The sequence below is a fragment of the Oncorhynchus mykiss genome, chromosome 9 (assembly GCF_013265735.2).
Source record: "Oncorhynchus mykiss isolate Arlee chromosome 9, USDA_OmykA_1.1, whole genome shotgun sequence".
NCBI classification, from domain to species: Eukaryota; Metazoa; Chordata; class Actinopteri; order Salmoniformes; family Salmonidae; genus Oncorhynchus; species Oncorhynchus mykiss.
In genome coordinates this window covers 44,621,076-44,642,151 of record NC_048573.1, presented here as the reverse complement: position 1 = coordinate 44,642,151, position 21,076 = coordinate 44,621,076, and the positions used below count along the sequence as shown (strand labels likewise).

Genomic DNA, 21,076 nt, shown 5'->3' with positions numbered 1-21,076 from the left:
CTCGGCGAGGCCATCATATTCATCGTCTAAAGCCATTGTCGTGACTCGGCGAGGCCATCATATTCATCGTCTAAAGCCATTGTCGTGACTCGGCGAGGCCATCATATTCATCGTCTAAAGCCATTGTCGTGACTCGGCGAGGCCATCATATTCATCGTCTAAAGCCATTGTCGTGACTCGGCGAGGCCATCATATTCATCGTCTAAAGCCATTGTCGTGACTCGGCGAGGCCATCATATTCATCGTCTAAAGCCATTGTCGTGACTCGGCGAGGCCATCATATTCATCGTCTAAAGCCACTCTAAATGGATACATTTGAACACAACAGCACCCTTTCTCAAAAACAGCTTTTGCAAATGTGCTGACCTATGAAGAGAGTGATTGAGCAATTATCGGACAGAGTCGTTGAGCCCCCAGAGGTGCCTTTTGTTCACAGCTTCAGTAGATAGGGTCTCAGATCCTTATCAGAATTCTGCCTGTTGTTTTTCTTACAACCTTTGGCTTGGTAGCCCCCCCACACTGTGAGGATAAGGCTACACCTCCCAGCGATACCAGGAGTACACCTCAACTGTCTGTCTGTCTGTCTGTCTGTCAGAAATCTGGGGGCTACCAAACAGTGCTTCATGTGTTTGCTGCCATCATAAATATTCATGACCGAGCTAGAAACCAGCTGTTTCCTTCCAATTAAAGAGTGTAGAGATCCGCCATTTGCCAATAAATTGTTGCTGTTTAATTAATGACTCTCGTCGCTCGCCCGCCAAACAACTGAAACAATAGCCCTGCACAGAGTACAGAGATTGCCATCTGTGGAATTAGGCCCGGAAAGCATGGTGGATAACAAGGCTGGGCATAGTGGAAAAACTGGAGCCTCCGTGTATCCTTGGCCTACATCTAGGGGGTGTGAGGAGTGACGTTTTGAATGGGGAAGGAGGGAAGATTACTAGTATTACTGAATCATGAGGCTGGAGATGCAGTAGTCTGGTAGAAGCTACTGCACAGCTGTAACTGGGCTTAAAGGAGATGAGAACAATCAAGTCATCATCAATGGCCATATGGGGGAAAGGTGGAGGTGGTGATGCAAACTAAAAGCATCAGGACTCAGAGAGGTGAAGAATACAGAGAGCAGCTCTGAGGTAATTATTTGTAGGGGAGACAAAACTATGTAGTCAATCGGTGAAGGTAGGGTAGAGTGAGAATTGTCAGAGGACTTACCATCAGGAGGCTGGGCCGGCGTGAAGTGAACAGGTTTGTCTGGAGGAGATAAAAGAGAGAGAGTTAGAAATGGGTTTTTAGTTAAGGCGAGATTCAAGGACTTTCCCATGGGGTGAACCCCAGTAATTGAGTTGCTCCAGCAAAAAGCAGAGAAGAAGATTCTCCTCTGGCTTGGGTATATCAAACAGGCTCTAATAGAGTATCTGAGGGATGAAGAGGCTCAATAGAGCCAGCTCATCAGAATGAATAGATTTTCATGATAGACGTACAATTGTTGATGGATATTTACAATTTTAATGGTCCATTCAATTCGCAAACCACACCTGACACCTATGAAAGCATCCGATAATTGGTATTTTGTGAAAAACATAGTCAGGTTTTGTTTCATTATTATCTTAGTTACCACTTTCATGGACTTTTTTTTTTATACCTCAAATAAGCCTAATCGAATGAAATTTCCCTTGAAGAGGACTACACAGCAAAAATAACTGATCCCATCCCATCCCCATGTCTGTTTTTCTTTCCAATGAGTTAACTAATTGCCTTCACCCATAGATATGACATCATGACCCTGCTGCAGTAATGCATGGGTTATGTACTGTTATGATGTAATGGTACCATGGTAGATGATACGATGATGGCACAACTACATTACATCTATCACTGGTGTCCTATAGGAACATACAAAGAGGGCATTTCTAGAGCACAGACATGCATAAGCATACATACATACACCTCTAACGAAGGGTACATTTAATGGGGGTTTGGGCGCGATGCGGCACTGTTATAGAAAATAACGAGCTTCACTTTACACACAATGACTGGAACAGCAACAAAGTGGTTTACTTTAAACCGATGCGTGAAGCATCACCAACCACTGTAAGTAGATAAGCATGTGCTTGAATCTGTCAGTGCCGTAAATGCTCTTACATCACCTGACCATAGCAAAGCATCTAAGACCCCCAGTGTTCAGTGACAGCGACCTTTACCATCTGCACTCCAACTCGCCTTTCCAAACCACTGAGCAGCCCGTGCTCGCGTCAGGCCAGCCCGCCGCACCTTTCCCCTGTGTAGGCTTGCATACCCGGTATAATGAGCAAGATAAAATCACATCACATCAATTACCCAGCTAACACATTTTCCGCCGGAGCTTCTCGCCTTCCCGGCCGTCCTCGCTCGGAGGCGTGAGGCGTCTCCGGCATCGCTCGCTACCTGACGACGGCATCACAGTTAACGGTTGCCAGTGCAGAGTTTAAATTTAGGCTCACTTACAATTGCTTGTCAACAGCTGGGCTTGAGGGAGCCAGAGAGAGAGGATGGGGGGAGAGGCAGGAGGGGGGGAGGGAGGGAGGGACGCTGTGTTTGCAATGGTGAATAATGAAGTGTCTGTTGAACTGGTTTCCGAGGCAATCATGACAGTAACAGATTTCAATCCCGGGGACTTCAAAAACAACATGGCACAACAATAGCACAGACACACACATGTAGATAAACATGTACACACACACACACACATCTGCTCTCCTTTCCTAAAACGCAAACACACGCAGTATTTGCCATATGGTGTCTTGGAGCACATGACAGCAAATCAACAGAATCTCCTAAATGTTTACCAAATGTAAATGTCTCCATCTCAGTCATAATGAGAGGAGGAGGTAAGGTCTCTACCACCATATCTTCCTTTCCCATCGCCGTCTGCTGTCCCTATACAACACAAACCTTTGTATGTGTATGCATGTGATTGAAGCATCCAGAACTGATTCCCGCTAGATCTAGAGCAGATCGACAAGGCTCTGCTCTGATGTGCGTGTTTGTGTATTAGGGTGTGTTGGGGTTTGTCTATGTGCATCAGTGTGTGGTGTGTATGTGTGTGTGCATGTTTCTCCTCTCTAGTAGGTGCATTACTCCCCCACAGAGTTCCAGGAACCAGGCCACAGTGTGAAGAGGACAAGCTGTGTGGCCACGTTTCGCTCTGACCTGAGGTCTGTGTCCTCTCCTTTCTCTCGCTCCAGCTCCTCTCCAAACCAGTTTTCCGTCCACGCAGCAAGAGCTTTCCATGTTAATGGCGCTCCGTTCACTTCTCCCTCTCCAGTCTCTCGCTCTCTTTCTCTCTCTAGCTTGTGAGGTGGAGATGGAGTGCTCTCACTGAGTTTGTATTTAAATCTAATGGAATATGTCTGGATTAAATTGATTCAGTAACACGGAGGGGTTATGAATGAACTTCACTTTGGAACGCCCCCGTCGATGAGACAGAGAGAGAAAATAGAGAGGGAGAGCGAGATAGAGGGGAGGGGAGGGGGGGCATTTTCAGAATTCTAAAGTGGTGCATTTTGGTTATTTTATTCAAGATCTAATGCAGTGGCATCCTTAGCCCCCGGGACGTGTCTCGTACGTGATTGAAAATCCTCAGGCTGATAATAGCTTCGTGGCGGGCTAGCATGGCTCGGAATGAAGCCTTAAACAGACGGCAGACAGACAGACAGGCAGAGGCACAGAGAGGCATACAGACAGATTAAAAGGGACATTCACAGGGATGCTTTGATGCCCGTATTCTATTTAAAGTGTATATTGTCATTTCCACGCAGAGTTCACAGCTTGATACGATACGATATCATCACCATACTTAGGTTGCTGATATGATATGTATTGAGATTCTCAAGATTCTATACGTATTGCGATTCGATGTTCCAAACATACTGCTCACTTTATGTCTGCTGCAGAGGGACGAGAGAGACCCATAAGAGAGAGACCCATAAGAGAGAGACCCATAAGCACTTTTATTTCCATCAGTCATGGAAATAAAGGTGCTGAAAACATGTTGGCTCACCATTTAAAAAGAACATGGAGAACAAGCTATAAAAAGAGTTTTGGTGCACGTGCAACCGACTAGAGATATATTGTCAAAAATATTATCCCAATATGTAACTTTATAGATTATTCCGCCATTACTCCTATTTAGTCTCCGTAATGCTAATTCACATGGGTGCAATGATGATTATACTCCAGACAGTTTTAAACACCTTCAAAGTGAAAAAAAAATGGAGTGTTGATTAGGCTTGAACCTTCCGCACAGGCAACTCATCTGACACGGGACTCCAGTGCTGAGAAATACGTGACACTGAATAAAGCAGTGCTATCGAACACATACTGATGTTCCTGTGGTGGCACACCTATGTGGGTGTCAGGACACAATCGGGACAACAGTGATACTGGCGTGTTCCTATTCCCATCGCGAAGAACCAATTGACATTCATTGATTATAAAGCTTTGAACTACTGAAAACTGTGTCATTCAGGCAAGACATAAACCAGTTATGTATAACTCTGAAGCGAGAGACAGATAGTCCCCAATGTACAACTTACAGACAATACGTCACACTTATGAAATGGCAAGTCGCTGCGTCGAGCTCGCGCTCCAAAAGGTCACTCTCGTGTTGCCTAATGGTAATGTTGCTGCTCATCTACCAGCGAGCCACCAGGCGAAGCACAGACAGAAGCTTATGCACCATCGTGGCATTTTCTATTCAGGCCGATAACCGCTCAAAGTGGGGACACTTTCCATGCCAAGAGCTTTTTCTATCGTCCAAAGGCATTTAATCTGGCTACTTTATCCCACAGTTCAAAGGAAATGCCAAGGCTTTGGGGGAGATAAAGGACTCAAAAGAAGGAAGCCGGGACTGTGCGTCAAGGGAAAGCTGACTTTTAACGTCTGAGATATCCCTCCACTTCATCCAGCCCCAGCCTTTCAGACAGCACCGCCAGAGGTCAAGTGGACCAGTCTTTCATATCTTTTCTCAGCAGAGTAAAAGACCTGAGAGACTGTAAGGTGTTTAATAGTCTATGTAAACTAAGCGAAATCCTACCGACCCATAACTTTCCTCGTACCAAAAGACATGCATGCATACTCTTCCGCACCCCCACACCCCAAGTATACATACACATCTGGCAAACAAATGTACTCACATATAAAGCATTCATACTCCTGACCATGACACACAAACACACATGGCTACAGGGTGACAGAGAGAGTACGTTGTATATGGGGTGCGTGCGTATGTGTGTGGTAGTACGATTGGTGGACGTACAGTTGTTGAGGAAGAGCAGCACGGCGAAGCCCAGCGTGGAGGTGGCCAGCAGGATGAGACATATGTTACAGGGGATCATAAAGTAGCGCACCACCAGGGACACCTTGTGTTGGTACATCCGGTCCCGCTCCGGGGGCGGCGTGGGGTAATGGCAGCTGGTCATGCTCCACTTCCAGAGTCCGTCCGCCCGGTGGGAAGGTACGGGTAACGGGGTGGGAGAAGAAGAACCCAAAGAACCAAGGAATAAAAATGACACCAGAAACGAGGGAGGAGAGAATGATAGACTGGTTGGTAATGGTTGGTAGATTCAGCCCTGAATCCAGCTGTGTTCCGCCGTGGGGAGGGAGTCGCAGCTGCTTTCAGAAAGATGCGTCGAGGAGCTTTCAATGGTTTCCAGGCAACTCATTTTGGACAGTAATAACATCCATTGGTGGGAAGATGACAGAAGGGTGTGGGCCTGCACTGCTATAGGCCACCAGCTGTCCATGCTACCTGCATTTTAATACAAGTACTGGAAAGGGGATGACAACAGATTTGTGTGTACGTATGTGGAGTGAGTATATGTACAATATGAAAGTGTAAATGTGTGTGTGTGTATGTGTCTCTGTTTGTGTGTGTGTGTGTGTGTGTGTGTGTGTGTGTGTGTGTGTGTGTGTGTGTGTGTGTGTGTGTGTGTGTGTGTGTGTGTGCACGTGCTAGATCAAAAGGTGCCAAAGTTCCACAGTAACTCAACAGTAATTACAGTAAGAAGCCTCCTTGATCTCTTTGCAGCACTGGTCCACTGTTGCAAAACACACTGGTCTCCTTATTGCCCCAGGAGCCCTCACAACACAAGCCAGGTTCCACCACACTACCACAGCATTCGTCAAGAGTAGCTGCTGGTGATTTGGCGGGGGAGCATCTTTCTCCAGCCTCCTGTGGCTGATAAACTGTGAGCTTGGGGCTAGAGCTCCGGCAGCTTTGGCGCTCTGAAGACATTCATTAGCCTCCTTTTCTTTTCCTTACAAAACGCTCCAAGGAAAACAACAACAACCGGCTCTTTGTTTTCACTTGGCTGCCCGCCGGCTTATTGTTCCTTATAGCTCTAGTCAGGACCGAAATAAAGGCAACAGCAACACGGCAATGCGACTGTCTTCTCCGAGCACGGAGCACGAAGCTTCCCCCGTCGCTGCACACTTGTATCTAGCGTTAGCGTATTTAGCAGGGGGGCTAGTAAGCAGCTGGCCACCACTCGATTAACCATATGCTCTTAGGAGCGTGAAGGGGATTCTTTTTTTCACCACCCACTTCCTCGATTCAAAACACTGTGGCCCCCTTCCCCCTCGCCACTCACATGTGGGGGCCACCCTTGGAGTCAGGAGAAAACAGGTCAGAAGAAGTAGAGAGGGGTGGAAAGTTGGAGAGGGGAACAATTTACGCCCCCGGCTCTGTACCTCAACATGAGTTGTCCTCCCCTCAGCTCTGTTCCGCCTGAGTCCGGCTATACAGAGAAGCGACAAACCTCAGCCCGACACACAGACTAAAGAAAACCCACAAAAGAAATGGAGAGAGGAGGGAAGAAAGAGGGGAGAAGTCTGTGCCAGATGAGAAATTAACAACAAGCCCTGAATACTTTTTATCTTTCTTTCCTCGTGTTGTCCACCCCTGATGGCATATTCATCCAAAAACAAATCGCAAGGGGGGTCTTGTTACCGCCCTCTGTCCGAGAGTGTCAAGTTGGTTTTCTCCTTTTCAAAAAAGCAGTCGCTTATTCACCCCTTCTTCATTGAGAGTAGAAGCTGCTCAGTTGCTCATTTCACTCTCTCTCTGGCTCACTCCCTCTTTTTTTCTCCCTTTTCTCAAGAATCCACTCCTTCTGTCTGTTCCTGCTCCAGAGGCTACTCCCGGTTGCTTGTCCTGGGCTTGGCTGCGGATGATCTCCTTCGAGTTGCTCCTCCGAGGGACAGGCCCATTCACTGGCAGCCAAAACAACAACTTGGAGCTTTGCGTATTCACGGAGTATTCACAGCGCACACAATCCCCAGGCAGCAGGTAGTCCACTGTGTTAATTCACTCTGCTGCTCAGCCAGCCAAGCCCTAGTCAACGAGAGAGAGAGAGGTAGAGAGAGAGTAGCCAGCCAGCGAGCTGCAGATAGAGACAGCCAGAGCAGAGCAGGAGAGCGATAGAGTGAGAGAGGAAAGAGGAAGAACAGACGAGCGGTGGCGCCTGACACTTCGTCCACCTCTTGCGTTTTACAACAGCGGCTGAGCGTGTTGTCTCCCGAGCACCGTCACTCTCCAGAGCAGCACTTCTCCCTGCCTGCCTCAACCCCAAGGAAAAGACAGGAGAGGAGAGGGGGAATGAGAGAGAGGAGCTGTCTCTAACAAAGAGGGGAGGGGGAACAGGGGGGGGAGGGGGGAAGACAAGGGAAAATAAAAGCTTTTGGGAATACTTGGGTCATGTTGGGGTGGGAGGCAGCAACAGTGCAAGAAAAAACAAAAGATGTCACCCACATCCTCGTTAAATCTGAATCAGAAAGAAAACGACCCATTAAGGTCAGAATCAATCCTAAGGTTTTTAACACACACACACACACACACACACACACACACACACACACACACACACACACACACACACGCACAAACACATTTAATGAAGTGAAAGCAGAAAAATAAACCATGGGGGAATACAATCATGTACATTTAGGTCAATCAAATATTGTCTAATTTGCAAACGCTAATTTGGCCAAAACACTTCCAATCTACTGGCAACATGCTTCTGTAAAACCTCATTCTATATGCTACACATGAATAAGCCCATATTCAATTAAATCATATTCAAACGGGGGATGTTTGTATTCCACGCTCACTTTCATGACACCGTGCCACATGTTTGTCCCCCCTTCCCCCCGTGTCAAATAAGAGAAGAATAACTCAAATAAATATGTTTATATTCAGCAGGGCTGGCGACTGATCTGAGGAGAACAAATATGCACCTAATCCATAGCATGTAATTTTATGCGCTTTTTAAAAAGAAATATATTTTTTCTGTTCGATACTTATAATGAGGTCAAAATTGTGGGGCGGTCACGGCTTGTTTTAAAACCCACCATACATAGGTATCTACTTACACCAACACAATGACAAGTGATCATCCGAGCAGGGCAGATGCAAGGCGGTACATATCATCACAACTTTTGATGTTCTTTTACTCTCCATCTCGCTGTCTCTTTCCCCCCACCCTCTGCCCCACATGAACGCACACATACAACCAGGCGCGCACACACACGACGACACATTAAAGAATACACACACGGTGATGCATAAAGTAGCTTAATTTATACAGAAAACACACGAGGAAACAATCCCATTGTGTCTTTCAGACACACCTACAAACATACACTAACCCTTCACATCTCTCAAACACACACAGAAAATACACATACATATCTCTTTCAGTCTCTCTCTGACACACACACTCATACACGTACGTACACACACACGCACACAGGATGGGGATCTGCTCTGGTTAACCATCGCAAGTCATTTATCTCTTTGGACACGGTCTTGTCCCTGTCTTGTTTGGCCCCGCGGGGACCCCTTGCTCTGTAGTCTGGAGGTAAACTCCCAGAGAACACAAGGTCACCCAGGTCTCAGTCACCCTGGAGGGGGCAGGCAGTGTTCAACCACCAGCTGCAGCCTGCATCCCAGGGCTCCGCTATGCCCTCACAGAACAACATGATACCCTAGCCAGGTAGGCTACTCCAACCCAGATGTCTGCTTAAGCCTGTCTCTCAGGACATGGTACGCAAAAGCAACAATCTCATTATCTTCCTACAGTGACCTAAAGTACCTAAACCATACAGAATCCATTCAATAGAGGGCGCCACCGAGCTGCTGCTCTTCTGATCCACTCACTGTAGTGCCAACATGACCCAAATAGAATCCTCTGTTCACATCAAAGCTCGTCTCTGATCCATTTTTAATGCGCTGATATCGCGAAAGGTTAACATCTCTCTCAGAGTGCTTTGAAATGCCAATTTCCATAAAGCAGCCAAAAGAGTTGGACTGACTCCCTCTTTAACATGATGACGGTCCAACCAAAAGGAGTTAGCATGCAGTTTGTGTTATGTCTCTGTATTCTCGGTGGGTTGCACCGTTTGCATGGGTGACTGGTGACAAAAAGAATGTGGGATCAGATGTGAGAGCAGTCGAGCACACGTCCTGGTCGTCCAGACGACCAACGTCTCGAGCTAATTGATCAAAAAGCCGTATGAAAAAGCTGTACGTCAAACTGGATAACAACTTAGATTATGGTAAAATGGGGGTTAGGGACATTTGTGTTCAATGTTTTAGTGTGCAGTGTACAGTTGTGACACGTAGACAGGGTGTCTGCAATGTGACATGAATTGAAGATGAGAAATAAGTTGTCCATAATAACCCAAAAGGAAGCAGGGAAGAGGAAAGCGGAGTGATGAGACATGTTTGAGCTAAATTGAGATAAAAATTGCCATGTGAATCCAGCCGTGCTGTCAAACCCATGGAGAGACGCCCAGACGTTCTGCCCTATACAGTTCCACTAGCAGGTGGGCCAATTGTCTTGCTTCAGGATTACCTCCAATCACCATAAATTACAGCGTTCTGGTTTCCAGCAGATTCCCAGACTTCCCAGTCAACAGGGTGTCCAAGCTGCCGTCCACAAATCCGGATAGAGGGAGAGATTGGATATTGATAGGGAATGGGGTGCAGGGGGGGGGCAAGCCAGAGCCAGGGGCCCTTGCAGCTGTGCATGTCTAATGTCATTATCCTTCATTGGGTTTAGGAGTGGCAGAGAAATAGAGAACAAAACAGACAGATCAGTTCTGAAGACAGGATGGTGTTGTTACGCTTGGGGCTAGTGATCAACTGTGTGATCTAAGTGGGAGCGGGGATGTACCAATGTTCCAAAGCAGGGTGGTCTCTTCTTAACAACATGACTCACGCCATGACACACACACAGGACAGTGAGTGACGTCGTCGTTCCTTCAGTTGAGCTCAACGAGCGTGATCTCAGCCCACTCCCATTGCAGAAGAAACTGGCGCTGATCCGGGATAAACTTTGCTTTTGTTTAAAGGCCATTCTTGTCTCATTTACCAGCTGTTTACCGTTGACCCTGTCTCAGAATGCAGTGAAAAGCTGATCCTGGATCATTTCATTGTTATGACGTTATTGTATTGCTGGCTGGATTGTTGCTATGGGTTGTTATTCAGTCTTCTGCTGTCTGTAACTGATCCTAGTTCAGTTACTACTCCTCACCACCAGCACAGGCCTCCAGTCATCACCTCCCTCCCCCTCTCTTCTTCCAATAGCCCCATCTCCTCATGTCTCAGCAGACCGCACAAGTAAGATTTTTTTACATTTATTTAACCTTTATTTAACTAGGCAAGTCAGTTAAGAACAAATTATTATTTACAATGACGGCCTAGTGGGTTAACTGCCTTGTTCAGGGGCACAATGACAGATTCTTACCTTGTCAGCTCGGAGAGTCGATCTAGCAACCTTTCGGTTACTGGCCCAACACTCTAACCACAAGGCTACCTACCGCCCAGAATAGCTGGGCACGGCTGAGATCTCCCACGCCATTGTGGCAGTAACCTGAAGACTGATCCAGGGCCAGTACTGAGCCCCCTAGGCATCCCCGCCACTACTGCTACACTACTCTGCTAATGGAGAGGAACTAACCAGCAGCAGCCACTCATTCATTAGCCCTCTGCTTCCTCAACCACCTCCCCCTCCCTCTTCATCAGTGCTAACAACAATAATGATCTGAGCATTTAATACCCTCCATGCTCTGTCGACTCAAACTGTTTATTCATTTTTTATCCCCAGCACTTTTCCCTTAATGGCCCTTAAAGAAATTATTCCAATGGTTGTGCTATGAGAGAGAAAGAAAAAAGGGAGAGGAGTAACAGAGGAAAGAACTGCGGGAGCTTTGCTGCTAGCGCCAAGCTAGTTGGAGACTGATGCTCTTCCATGTGGCGGACATGTGGAGTGTGATCCAGCGTGGCACTGGAGGATGGGGTGGTGTGTGTCAGGGTACAGGGAGTGTCGGTGATCCACGGAGAGAGCAGTTGTTGTTGGCTCAGACAGCCCTGACAATGGGTAGGTACAGTGATGTAGCTGGGTGCTGATTCAGGTGTCAGTCTCTGGCCCAGGCAGCGATCTGTCAACCAGGGCCACATTAGGGTGAAGTTACACAGTCTGCGCCAAGGGTGCACTGCACAATTCCTCCAGTCCCATAGTCCTGCTGGCTAATCGCTATCGTTAGTCACCTGGTACTTCCTTGATCAATGATTGTCATTGATTGGCTGGTGACTGCATGCACCTGGTTTCCCAGGGAGAAGGCAAATGAAAACCAGCAGGAGCTGGTGGATCGTAGCTAGGCACCCCTGGTCTATGTCATGGATACTGATTTAAAGTGCATGATGTTCAAGTCATCAGATAGACATAAGTCGATGTTGTGTTGTAATGTTAATGAGCGGTGTGAGATGCTGATTGGCCACAGTGGTTCACCTGACAGATTCCTCCCTGACAATGACCTCTGTGGTCAGAGTACTATGGGATAGATTGAGGGGGTACACCAAGGGTCAAGGGTCAGGGAGAGAGGTCGTGGAATGCAGAGGGGCGGGCAACAGCGTCGAGTAGCAGCGCTGCAAGCGATAAATTAAAGTAAATGTTGAAATGTCAGATGGCTGCTGGGGAGATGTCCAAAGCAAACAATTCAAATGGCACGAGGGATATCTACTGCCCACACACAGCACAGGAAGAACCTGCTGGACCAAATCAAAATGTGATCATCTATTTATCATATACCATACAGGATGCACTCACCAAGAGTAAGAAAACAGTTGACTAGTGTGACATTAAAAATCTTTCACATTTTTATGATTTGACAGTACATCAAAAACACCGATTTACCTCGATTCTCTGTGACATAGCACGTCCATATGTACACACACACTTGAACCACTTTTTACTTTAGCTGACAGTGACAAGCTATTATATACTGGGACTCTTTCATTTGCATTTACAGTAATGAACTCTCTCTCCTCTCTCTCTCATCCCTCTTTCTCTCTATCCTCTACTTGCTGCTTATTCTCCGTCAAGCCAGATCCTCTTAGATAGAGGGCAGAGAGGGAATCTTAATTGGCACACAATCCCCATCGTTGAGAAGCCGTCCAAGAAGAAATGGTTATAAATGATTTACATTCTTAATCAAACGCCTCGCATTCAACTTCTCTTGCAAGACGGCTTTTTTGTGTTTTCGTAAATAATTCCCAGTCCTTTTAACAGGCTACTGCGAAATGAGGCCAGGGTTGAAAGTAGAAGAAGACGAATAGAGGAAGAAGATGCAGGATTATGGCACCGTAGTTGACGAAATGAAACATATGAAACACACTGACACTGTGAAGAAACGTGTTTCCCTACAAGAGCCACAGCACAAACCCATGTCCAGTGTAGAGGTTTCTCCCTCTGTCTGTTGTTGTGACAACGGTAGACTGAGCTAGGAGGTCGGCAGGTCGCGTTGACACAGGTGTTCTGGACACGGAGGTAAACAGGGTCGCTCCATTAGCCCAGAGACAGGCTGTTGCCGGGCGGAGGGTGAATCAGTCTGAATACAGCTAGAAGACAGGAATATATCTTCCTAACCTTGAGACACACCAACTGTCTGTCAAATAAGATCCTACAGGCAACTGTGTGCAGATGGACAGAAACACAGACACACAGTGGGGTGCACCCATTCCTCAGACATTCATTGGGTAGTAATTTTAAACAGACTTTAGGGTTTATGCCTTACAACATGGCCAGCTATACTGTGGTAAAGAAGCTATAGGGAATCTGAATAGCAGATTTGGTTTGCATTCCAGTCACTGTGTCCTCTGATCAACAGCAAATGAAAAATCTCAAACAATTGCCAGAATTCCCGATAGGACGTGTACAACATTCAAGTTGCAGAGGTTTTTCTGGAAACAGCAATTCCAGGCTTCATCACTGAACTGCATCAATGAGAAAAAGACGAGACATAACAAAAACAATCTGGCCTGAATCAATAGAAAACGGCACGTAAGGTGTTGAGTGTGTCGGCACTTGGGGCACTCCACGCAGGCCCTTTCAGATTGTTGGAGATTCCCCCTGGGTGTTAACCAAGACCTCTATCGCATGCGGAGGGAGTTGTAAGGAGAAGAGAGATGGGAGAGGGAGAAGTACTGTACATCATTACATGATCTCCATTACTTCTCACTCTCCGTCTTCATCACCTCACACCACGACAGCTGTGACTCAATTAACGGTGAGAACACGCTACTGCACCGTCGTTCACTAGTCTATATTCGAGGGGAAAACTGATAAACGAGGCAAATGATGAGGAACAACAACGGTCAAAACCATGACGACGACTGAGGCAGTTGCATAGTTAGACAGAGCCCTGCGGACGAGTGGCAGACTGGAGTGGGTAGTTAAGCCGGAAGTGAAAACAACGTGGGGCGGGGACAGAACCGTTACCATGAGGCAAATTTCACAACACACTTGAAAATCCACTGTAGCTGGCCCCAGAGAGGGGACACAAGGCAACGTAATTAAGCAGATAAAAGGTGAAACTGAGGCCTGCATGGATGTAGAGAGAGTGAATCACTCACACACCCAGGAGATCATAACACGGCAGAAGTCACACACCACCTGTCACCACGCATACACGCGCACGTACAGTATGCAAGTACGCACACACCGTCTACATCAAGCAAATGTAGTTACTATTCCAACAACTTCAATATGGTTGTTCCATCATATCCTTGTCTAATCATAAAACTACAGCAGATAGAATCTATAGGCCTCTCTACCTCATAGATTTACGTGCCCTTATCTGACATGGAAGCGGGGTTGAATTATTTCACTGTTGCTACGGTAACACAGTATGCAGAAACCGTGGTGTGGCCAATTCAGTTACGTATCGGGATATTCTTTTTGACAATGTATCTCAATATATCTGTTCTCCGTCTTCTTTTTAAATGGTGAGCCAATACGATTGTACAACTTTTATTTCCATGACTGGGTCTCTCTTGTCTCTCTGCAGCAGAGAGTGAGCAATACGTTTGGAACATCAAATCTCAATATCGAATCACAATACATATAAAATCGGGAGAACAACAATACATAACGTATCGGCACCTACAGTGCCTACAGAAAGTATTCAGATCCCTTGATTTTTCCACATTTTTGTTACGTTACAGCCTTAATCTAAAATGGATTTTAAAAAAGACAAATAAATCCTCAGCAATCTATACACAATACCCCATAATGACAAAGCGAAAACAGGTTTTTAGACTTTTTTGCAAAAGTATAAAAATTTACAAAACAAAAATACCTAATTTACATAACTATTCAGACCCTTTGCTATGAGACTCAAAATTGAGCTCAGGTGCATAGTGTTTCCATTGGTCATCCTTAAGATGTTTTACCTATGGTAAACTGATTAGACATGATTTGGAAAGACACACACCAGTTGATAGTGCATGTCAGAGCAAAAACCAAGCCATAAGGTCGAAGGAATTGTCCATAGAGCTCCGAGACAGGATTGTGTCGAAAAACAGATCTGGGAATGGGAACCAAAACATTTCTGCAGCATTGAAGTTCCGCAAGAACACAGTGGCCCCATCATTCTTAAATTGAAGAATTTTGGAACTAGATCTGGCCGCCCGGCCAAACTGAGCAATCGGGAGACAAGGGCCTTGGTCAGGGAGGTGACCAAGGACCCGATGGTCACTCTGAAAGAGCTCCAGAGTTCATCTATGGAGATGGGAGAACCTTCCAGAAGGACATCCATATCTGCAGCACACCACCAATCAGGTCTTTATGGTATGGCGGAAGTGGCCAGACGGAAGCCACTGCCCAGTAAAAAGCACACGATAGCCCGCTTGGAGCTTGCCAAAAGGCATCTAAAGACTCTCAGACCATGAGAAACAAGATTCTCTTGTCTGATGAAACCAAGATTAAACTCTTTGGCCTGAATGCCAAGTGTCACGTCTGTCGGAAATGTGGCACCATCCCTACAGTGATGCATGCTGGTGGCAGCATTGAGAGACTAGTCAGGATTGAGGCAAAGATGAACGGAGCAAAGTACAGAGATCCTTGATGAAAACCTGCTTCAGAGCGCTCAGGACCTCAGACTGGGGCAAAGTTTCACCTTCCAAAAAGACAACGACCCTAAGCACACAGCCAAGACAAGGCTGGAGTGGCTTCGGGACAAGTCTTTGAATGTTCTTGAGTTGGCCAGCCAGAGCGCGGACTTGAACCCGATCGAACATCTCTGGAGAGACCTGAAAATAGCTTTGCAGCAACGCTCCCCATCCAACCTGACAGAGCTTGAGAGGATATGCAGAGAAAAATGGGAGAAACTACACAAATACAGATGTGCCAAGCTTGTAGAGTCATACACAGAAAGACTTGAGGCTGTAATCACTGCCAAATGTGCTTCAACAAAGTACTGAGTATAGGGTCTAAATACTTATGTAAATGTTATATTTCATTTTTCTTTTTTTCGTTATTAGCAACATTTTCTAAAAACCTGTTTTTGCTTTGTCATTATGGGATATTGTGTGTAGATTGATGAGGGGTAAAAACAATGTAATCCATTTTAGAATAAGGCTGTAACTTAACAAGATGTGGAAAAAGTCAAGGGGTCTAAATACTTTCCAAAGACACTGTAAGTATCGTGAAAATACTGTATTGTGTGGTCCCTGGCAATACCCAGCCCTAATTTATAGCCAATGCAAAGGGGGCCGCTTGGCATGACACACGCAAGGTGATTTCGATAATATGGGTCAGTGTCACCATATTCCTACCAGCCAGTGTCACCATATTTATATGAGCCAAACATAAAGGAAAAGATTTGCCACCTCTTCTCTGTTGTTCATCTCCCTCTATCCTAACACCTGCAGGCATTTGCATTCTGTCGGCTTTGCTTCTTCCCTTTAATTTCTTTCTCCCGTGCACTACATTTCCTGCAAGATAACGTAGCGGCAATTCTATCACTGGCATAGCACAGAGGCAGTGGATAATGCCTTATGCATCCAAATCTCAGCTTTTCCAAAAGCCTACTTTGCTTTTCTCTTACCTCCCTCCCCCATTTCATCTCTCAATACACCTCTCGAGTTTCACATCGACATCTCACTAGTGACAATCAAATCCAGAATTTGTCATCTGACCCCAGAAATCCCCCCTCTCTCCAACCTCACAACCCTTTTGGGAAAACCCACCCTGATCATGTGTCTGGCCTCTCCAAGGCAACAAATGAGTTCCATGGCCTCTCCGCTCACTTCAGTGTCACAACTCACTCATCATGTGATCTGTGTCACCACCCATATAAGTAGACCACCTCGGAACCTCTCAACAGGGTTTGCCATTACTTGTTCATTATTGTTCATGGAGGCAGGCTGAGGCAGGAACACAATGCAAGAAAATGCAGGTCTGGATGTGTGTGATGTAGTGTGTGATTGAGGATCTGGGGCACCCCCCTTTAAGTGGTAAAAATAGACCCGGTTAAAGGGAAGAGGCTCATCAGGGCTCATTAATGTGTGATGAATGAGGTGGCTGAGGTTGCTCGGCTAGGGGACCTAATGCTGTTATTATGCCCCGCCAGTGGTGGACAACCTGGGGCCTCGGGGGGTAGGGTGGGGTGGATGGTGCTGGGGGTTGTAGACCTGTGGTTTACAGTTCCCTGCCTCCATGCTCCTACAGACTTTGTCTCTGAGTAAAGCTCTCTATTTCATCAGAGAGGGGGAGGGGGCACGTACAGTATACACACACGAATACTCACACACACATAAACAGAGACACACAAGCATGCACACACACGGGCGTGGACACACACATGTTCAGAGAGACACACACACAGACCAACTGCCGGCAATCAGATCTCAGGGGAAAAGGGGAGCCAGAGACGGGAGAGAGAGAGACAGAGAGAGAGGGATGGAGGAGGCAAATTAGAGGGGAGTTGAAAGAGCACAGCAGTAGATATAGTGAGCATGGGAGAGAAAGAGTGTGGGGGGAGGTCAAAAAGGCCATTTTGTGTGTGTGTGTGTGTGTGTGTGTGTGTGTGTGTGTGTGTGTGTGTGTGTGTGTGTGTGTGTGTGTGTGTGGTCGTTAGCAGCCTCTGTCAGAGAGGAGAGAGAGGTGGAGACGGAGGGAGGAAGAGGACAGAGAGAGAGAGACTGGACTAAGATGAAAAGGTAAACCGAGGAGAATGAGAGAGGGAGACAGAGAAAGAGAAGAAGAAGTAGTGAGGCAGCGTGAGGCTGAGGCTGAGGAAAGCCAAGCAAAGGACTCCGAGGGGGAGGGTGGTGAGAAGAGACAGAGAATAATGCACTGGTGTAAGTCAGCCTGCCAGAGAGAGCGGGAGAGAAGGAGAGAGAGGGAGAGCGGGAGGGAGACAGAGAGAAGGAGAGAGAGAGAGAGAGAGAGAGAGAAATTGAGCAGTGTAAGCTTTCAGCTAGGCTTGGGCGGTATACCGTATACCTGGGTATTTGGGAAATAGCATTTAAACAATTTATTTTATGTTTTTCCATACATTTTCATATTTGTAGCTATTTTTTGAGTAAATACCTGCAGTCCACTTGTTCAATGTGTTAGAAGAAAAAGCAGATTGCGTTCTTCATTTCACCTGTCATATTATTTTACATTATGAAGCTGAAGTAGTTCCCCAGAACAGTTTGGCCAGTAACATGTTTGTTTGTAAATAGCACAACGGGAGAAAGAGGGAGCAGGTGAGTCCAGCTGTGTATTGACAGGGGTCACGTTTTATATTGAAAGTCAACAGTGTTTCTTGCCTCAATAGAGTGATCAGGGACGTGCATAAATATTTTTCCTTCACAGAAAATACATTAGTGCAAAACATTCGGCAGAAAATAGCTTAATTTACATCAGATGACAAGAGAAGGACAACGCTATTTGGCTGACATCCACAAAAGTAAATGAGCTTACAATGAAAAACCAAGGTATATCTCCCTCACTTTAAGCATCAGCTGTCAGAGCAGCCAGTTTCTCTACTTGCACATCATCATCTGTACATCTATCACTCCAGGGTTAATGCTAAACTGCTTTGCTTTATTTTGGCCAGGTCGCAGTTGTAAATTATAACTTGTTCTCAACTGGCCTACCTGGTTAAATAAAGGTGAAATAAAAAACATGAAAGTTCACATGCATTTCTGTTCCAAAAAAAACGCATTTTGATAAAAATAAAAAAAACGTTTATGTTCAAACTCTCCTGTGAAGTAGTGACCTGCGACATACGCCTAGTTTCCTGAAACGGGTCACATATATGTTATTTCATAGTTTTGATGTCTTCACTATTATTAGTAAAAATAAAGAAAAACACTTGAATGAGTAGGTGTGTCCAAACTTTTGACTGACACTGTCTATGTAAAACTCTATGAGCTGGATTGCGTGCCTGCAATTAGTTTATTTTCATTTGTGCTTGTTAGCATATCTAGCTATCGGCCTCCATGGAAATTTGCTATTACTTGTGCTAATTTCGTTAGCATTCAGGCAATAGGCGCCCAATGGCCTTTTGTTGCGTTTTTGGCGCTCCCTTGTGTACTAAGCCGGTAATACCGTAAATCCCGGGGTGAGAATCTGGATACAGCCCAACCCTACTATCAGCCCCAGCTGTCTTTTTATGGAGTGTGTGTGTGCACATGTGCATGTGTCATGTGTGTGAGTGCATGAGCCTGTAAGTCTGTCCTTTCAGTGTGTTGTGTGCATAATCTTGTGCATGTGTGTATTGCTGGCAGGCCTGGGAGTTCATGTCAGCTCCTCATCACTCTGTGGCTCTGGCAGACAAGCAGCCAGCCAGGCAGGCAGGGTTAGCTTGTGAGACAGTCCCAGTGGGGGCTCTCAATCCTGGGGTAGAGGGCCTCCGTCCACTGACCAGGCCTCCTGCTACAGCCTGGACATGGTCCAGGACCTTTCGCTCCTAGACCCATCTGGACCAAGGCTAGCAGGCGCCAGAGCCAGAACCAGCATTTCCTCTGGGACTAAGCAGCTAGTAGTGCTCTCACTGGCTTTTGGAGGTGAGACAGGCTAGTTATGCTAGTGCCAATAATCACAGTCAGTAATTCTAACTATTTAGCTTATTACATGAGACTGCTATTATGCTGACTGTTTAGCTTATTACATGACACTGCGATTATGCTAACTGTTTAGCTTATTACATGACACTGCTATTACGCTAACTGTTTAGCTTATTACATGACACTGACTATGCATCTGGATCTTCAGCTCATGTTCTATGGACTTGTTAGGGGAGACAAAATAGTAGAGAGCTTCAATCTTAGTTTCTAGGAATACTTATGAATGTGCATCAAATCCGCTAAGTATGCCATATCAACAATTAAGGCATGTACTTTTACAATCCCAATTTATGGAAGGATTTAGGATTCAAAGCCTTGCAATACAGAACATAACCTTGATTCTCCCTTTCAGTAGTCAGTCATTGTACAGCCTGTACGTACACAGACCACTGGGTCAATACGTTGACTCATCGGTCAATCCACCATCTGCCCACCTTGGTCAATAAAAAAGCACCCCGATCCTTTTAGCTCTTGGCTCCATTCCATGGTAGAAGGAAAAAAAACACTCTCTAGTCAATCTAGCACTACGCTCTTCCAACTCACGCATCATTCTCCATTCTGTCGATCGATCACAAAACACGATTTTTAATTGCAACCTTACAGGTACAGCTAGAGAAGAACAACCACCATTTATGCCTTCTATTTATGTGTCTTTCACCACTTTATCGATCAGACAGCTAGATTCTAATATTCAGGTAGGCTACAGCTAGAAAAGAACGATGACCATTTACCCCCTCTCACGCGTCCCTCTCCGTTCTATAGGTCAGGCAGTTAGAGTGTAATAGACAGGTACAGCTAGATAATTTATTTGTATCACCTCACTCTAGCCATTGTAGTTCTACATTTCCCCCCTCACTCCCCCCTAACTTATCGCTCTCCTCCGTTCTATCAATCAGACGGCAACATTTAAGTAGACAGGTACAGCTGAAAAAAATAATAACTTTACTCTAGTTATTATAGCTGTATGTCTCCCTTCCCCTTTCTCTCAACGTATCATTCTCAATTCAATCGATCAGACAGCTTATAATAGACGGGTACAGCTGGTCCCCTCGGCAGACAGCGGAGTGGCCCGGGAATAGGGTCGGCATATTGAAATGAACAAATGAAGACGTCTTCCTGGGAGAGTGAGAGAGAGAGGGGGGAGATAGTGGCTCTTTGGTAAAAGGATATTGTCTCTCAGAGGCTGAGGGCCCCTCGAATAATTCACCCGGAAATACATTTCCATCACCTCATTCATCTTTTCCCCTTACTCTGTCTCTCTCGGTGACTCACTCTCTCTCTCTGACACACCACTGCTTTGCCACACACCACGCTGTTAATTTGCTAACAAAGGACATTATTGCACCATCAGATTTATATTTGTATTTATTATGGAGTTACTCGATGTGGAATATACACTGCTCAAAAAAATAAAGGGAACACTAAAATAACACATCCTAGATCTGAATGAATGAAATATTCTTATTAAATACTTTTTTCTTTACATAGTTGAATGTGCTGACAACAAAATCACACAAAAATGATCAATGGAAATCAAATGTATCAACCCATGGAGGTCTGTATTTTGAGTCACACTCAAAATTAAAGTGGAAAACCACACTACAGGCTGATCCACCTTTGATGTAATGTCCTTAA

General features: G+C 45.8%; 1 protein-coding gene across 10 annotated transcripts in view; it reads right to left on the bottom strand.

The window, feature by feature from the left end:
* Positions 1–21,076, bottom strand: part of agrn (agrin) — a 279,791-nt gene that overhangs the window by 148,692 nt on the left and 110,023 nt on the right. For 8 of the 10 annotated variants that reach the window (XM_036988106.1, XM_036988109.1, XM_036988110.1 and 5 more), the window contains one exon: positions 1,213–1,251. In XM_036988106.1, coding sequence (XP_036844001.1) covers positions 1,213–1,251 — 39 coding nt within the window. Of the gene's footprint in view, positions 1–1,212; positions 1,252–5,296; positions 7,598–21,076 lie in introns of those variants that run through there. The other 2 variants (XM_036988112.1, XM_036988115.1) reach the window with 2 other exon arrangements.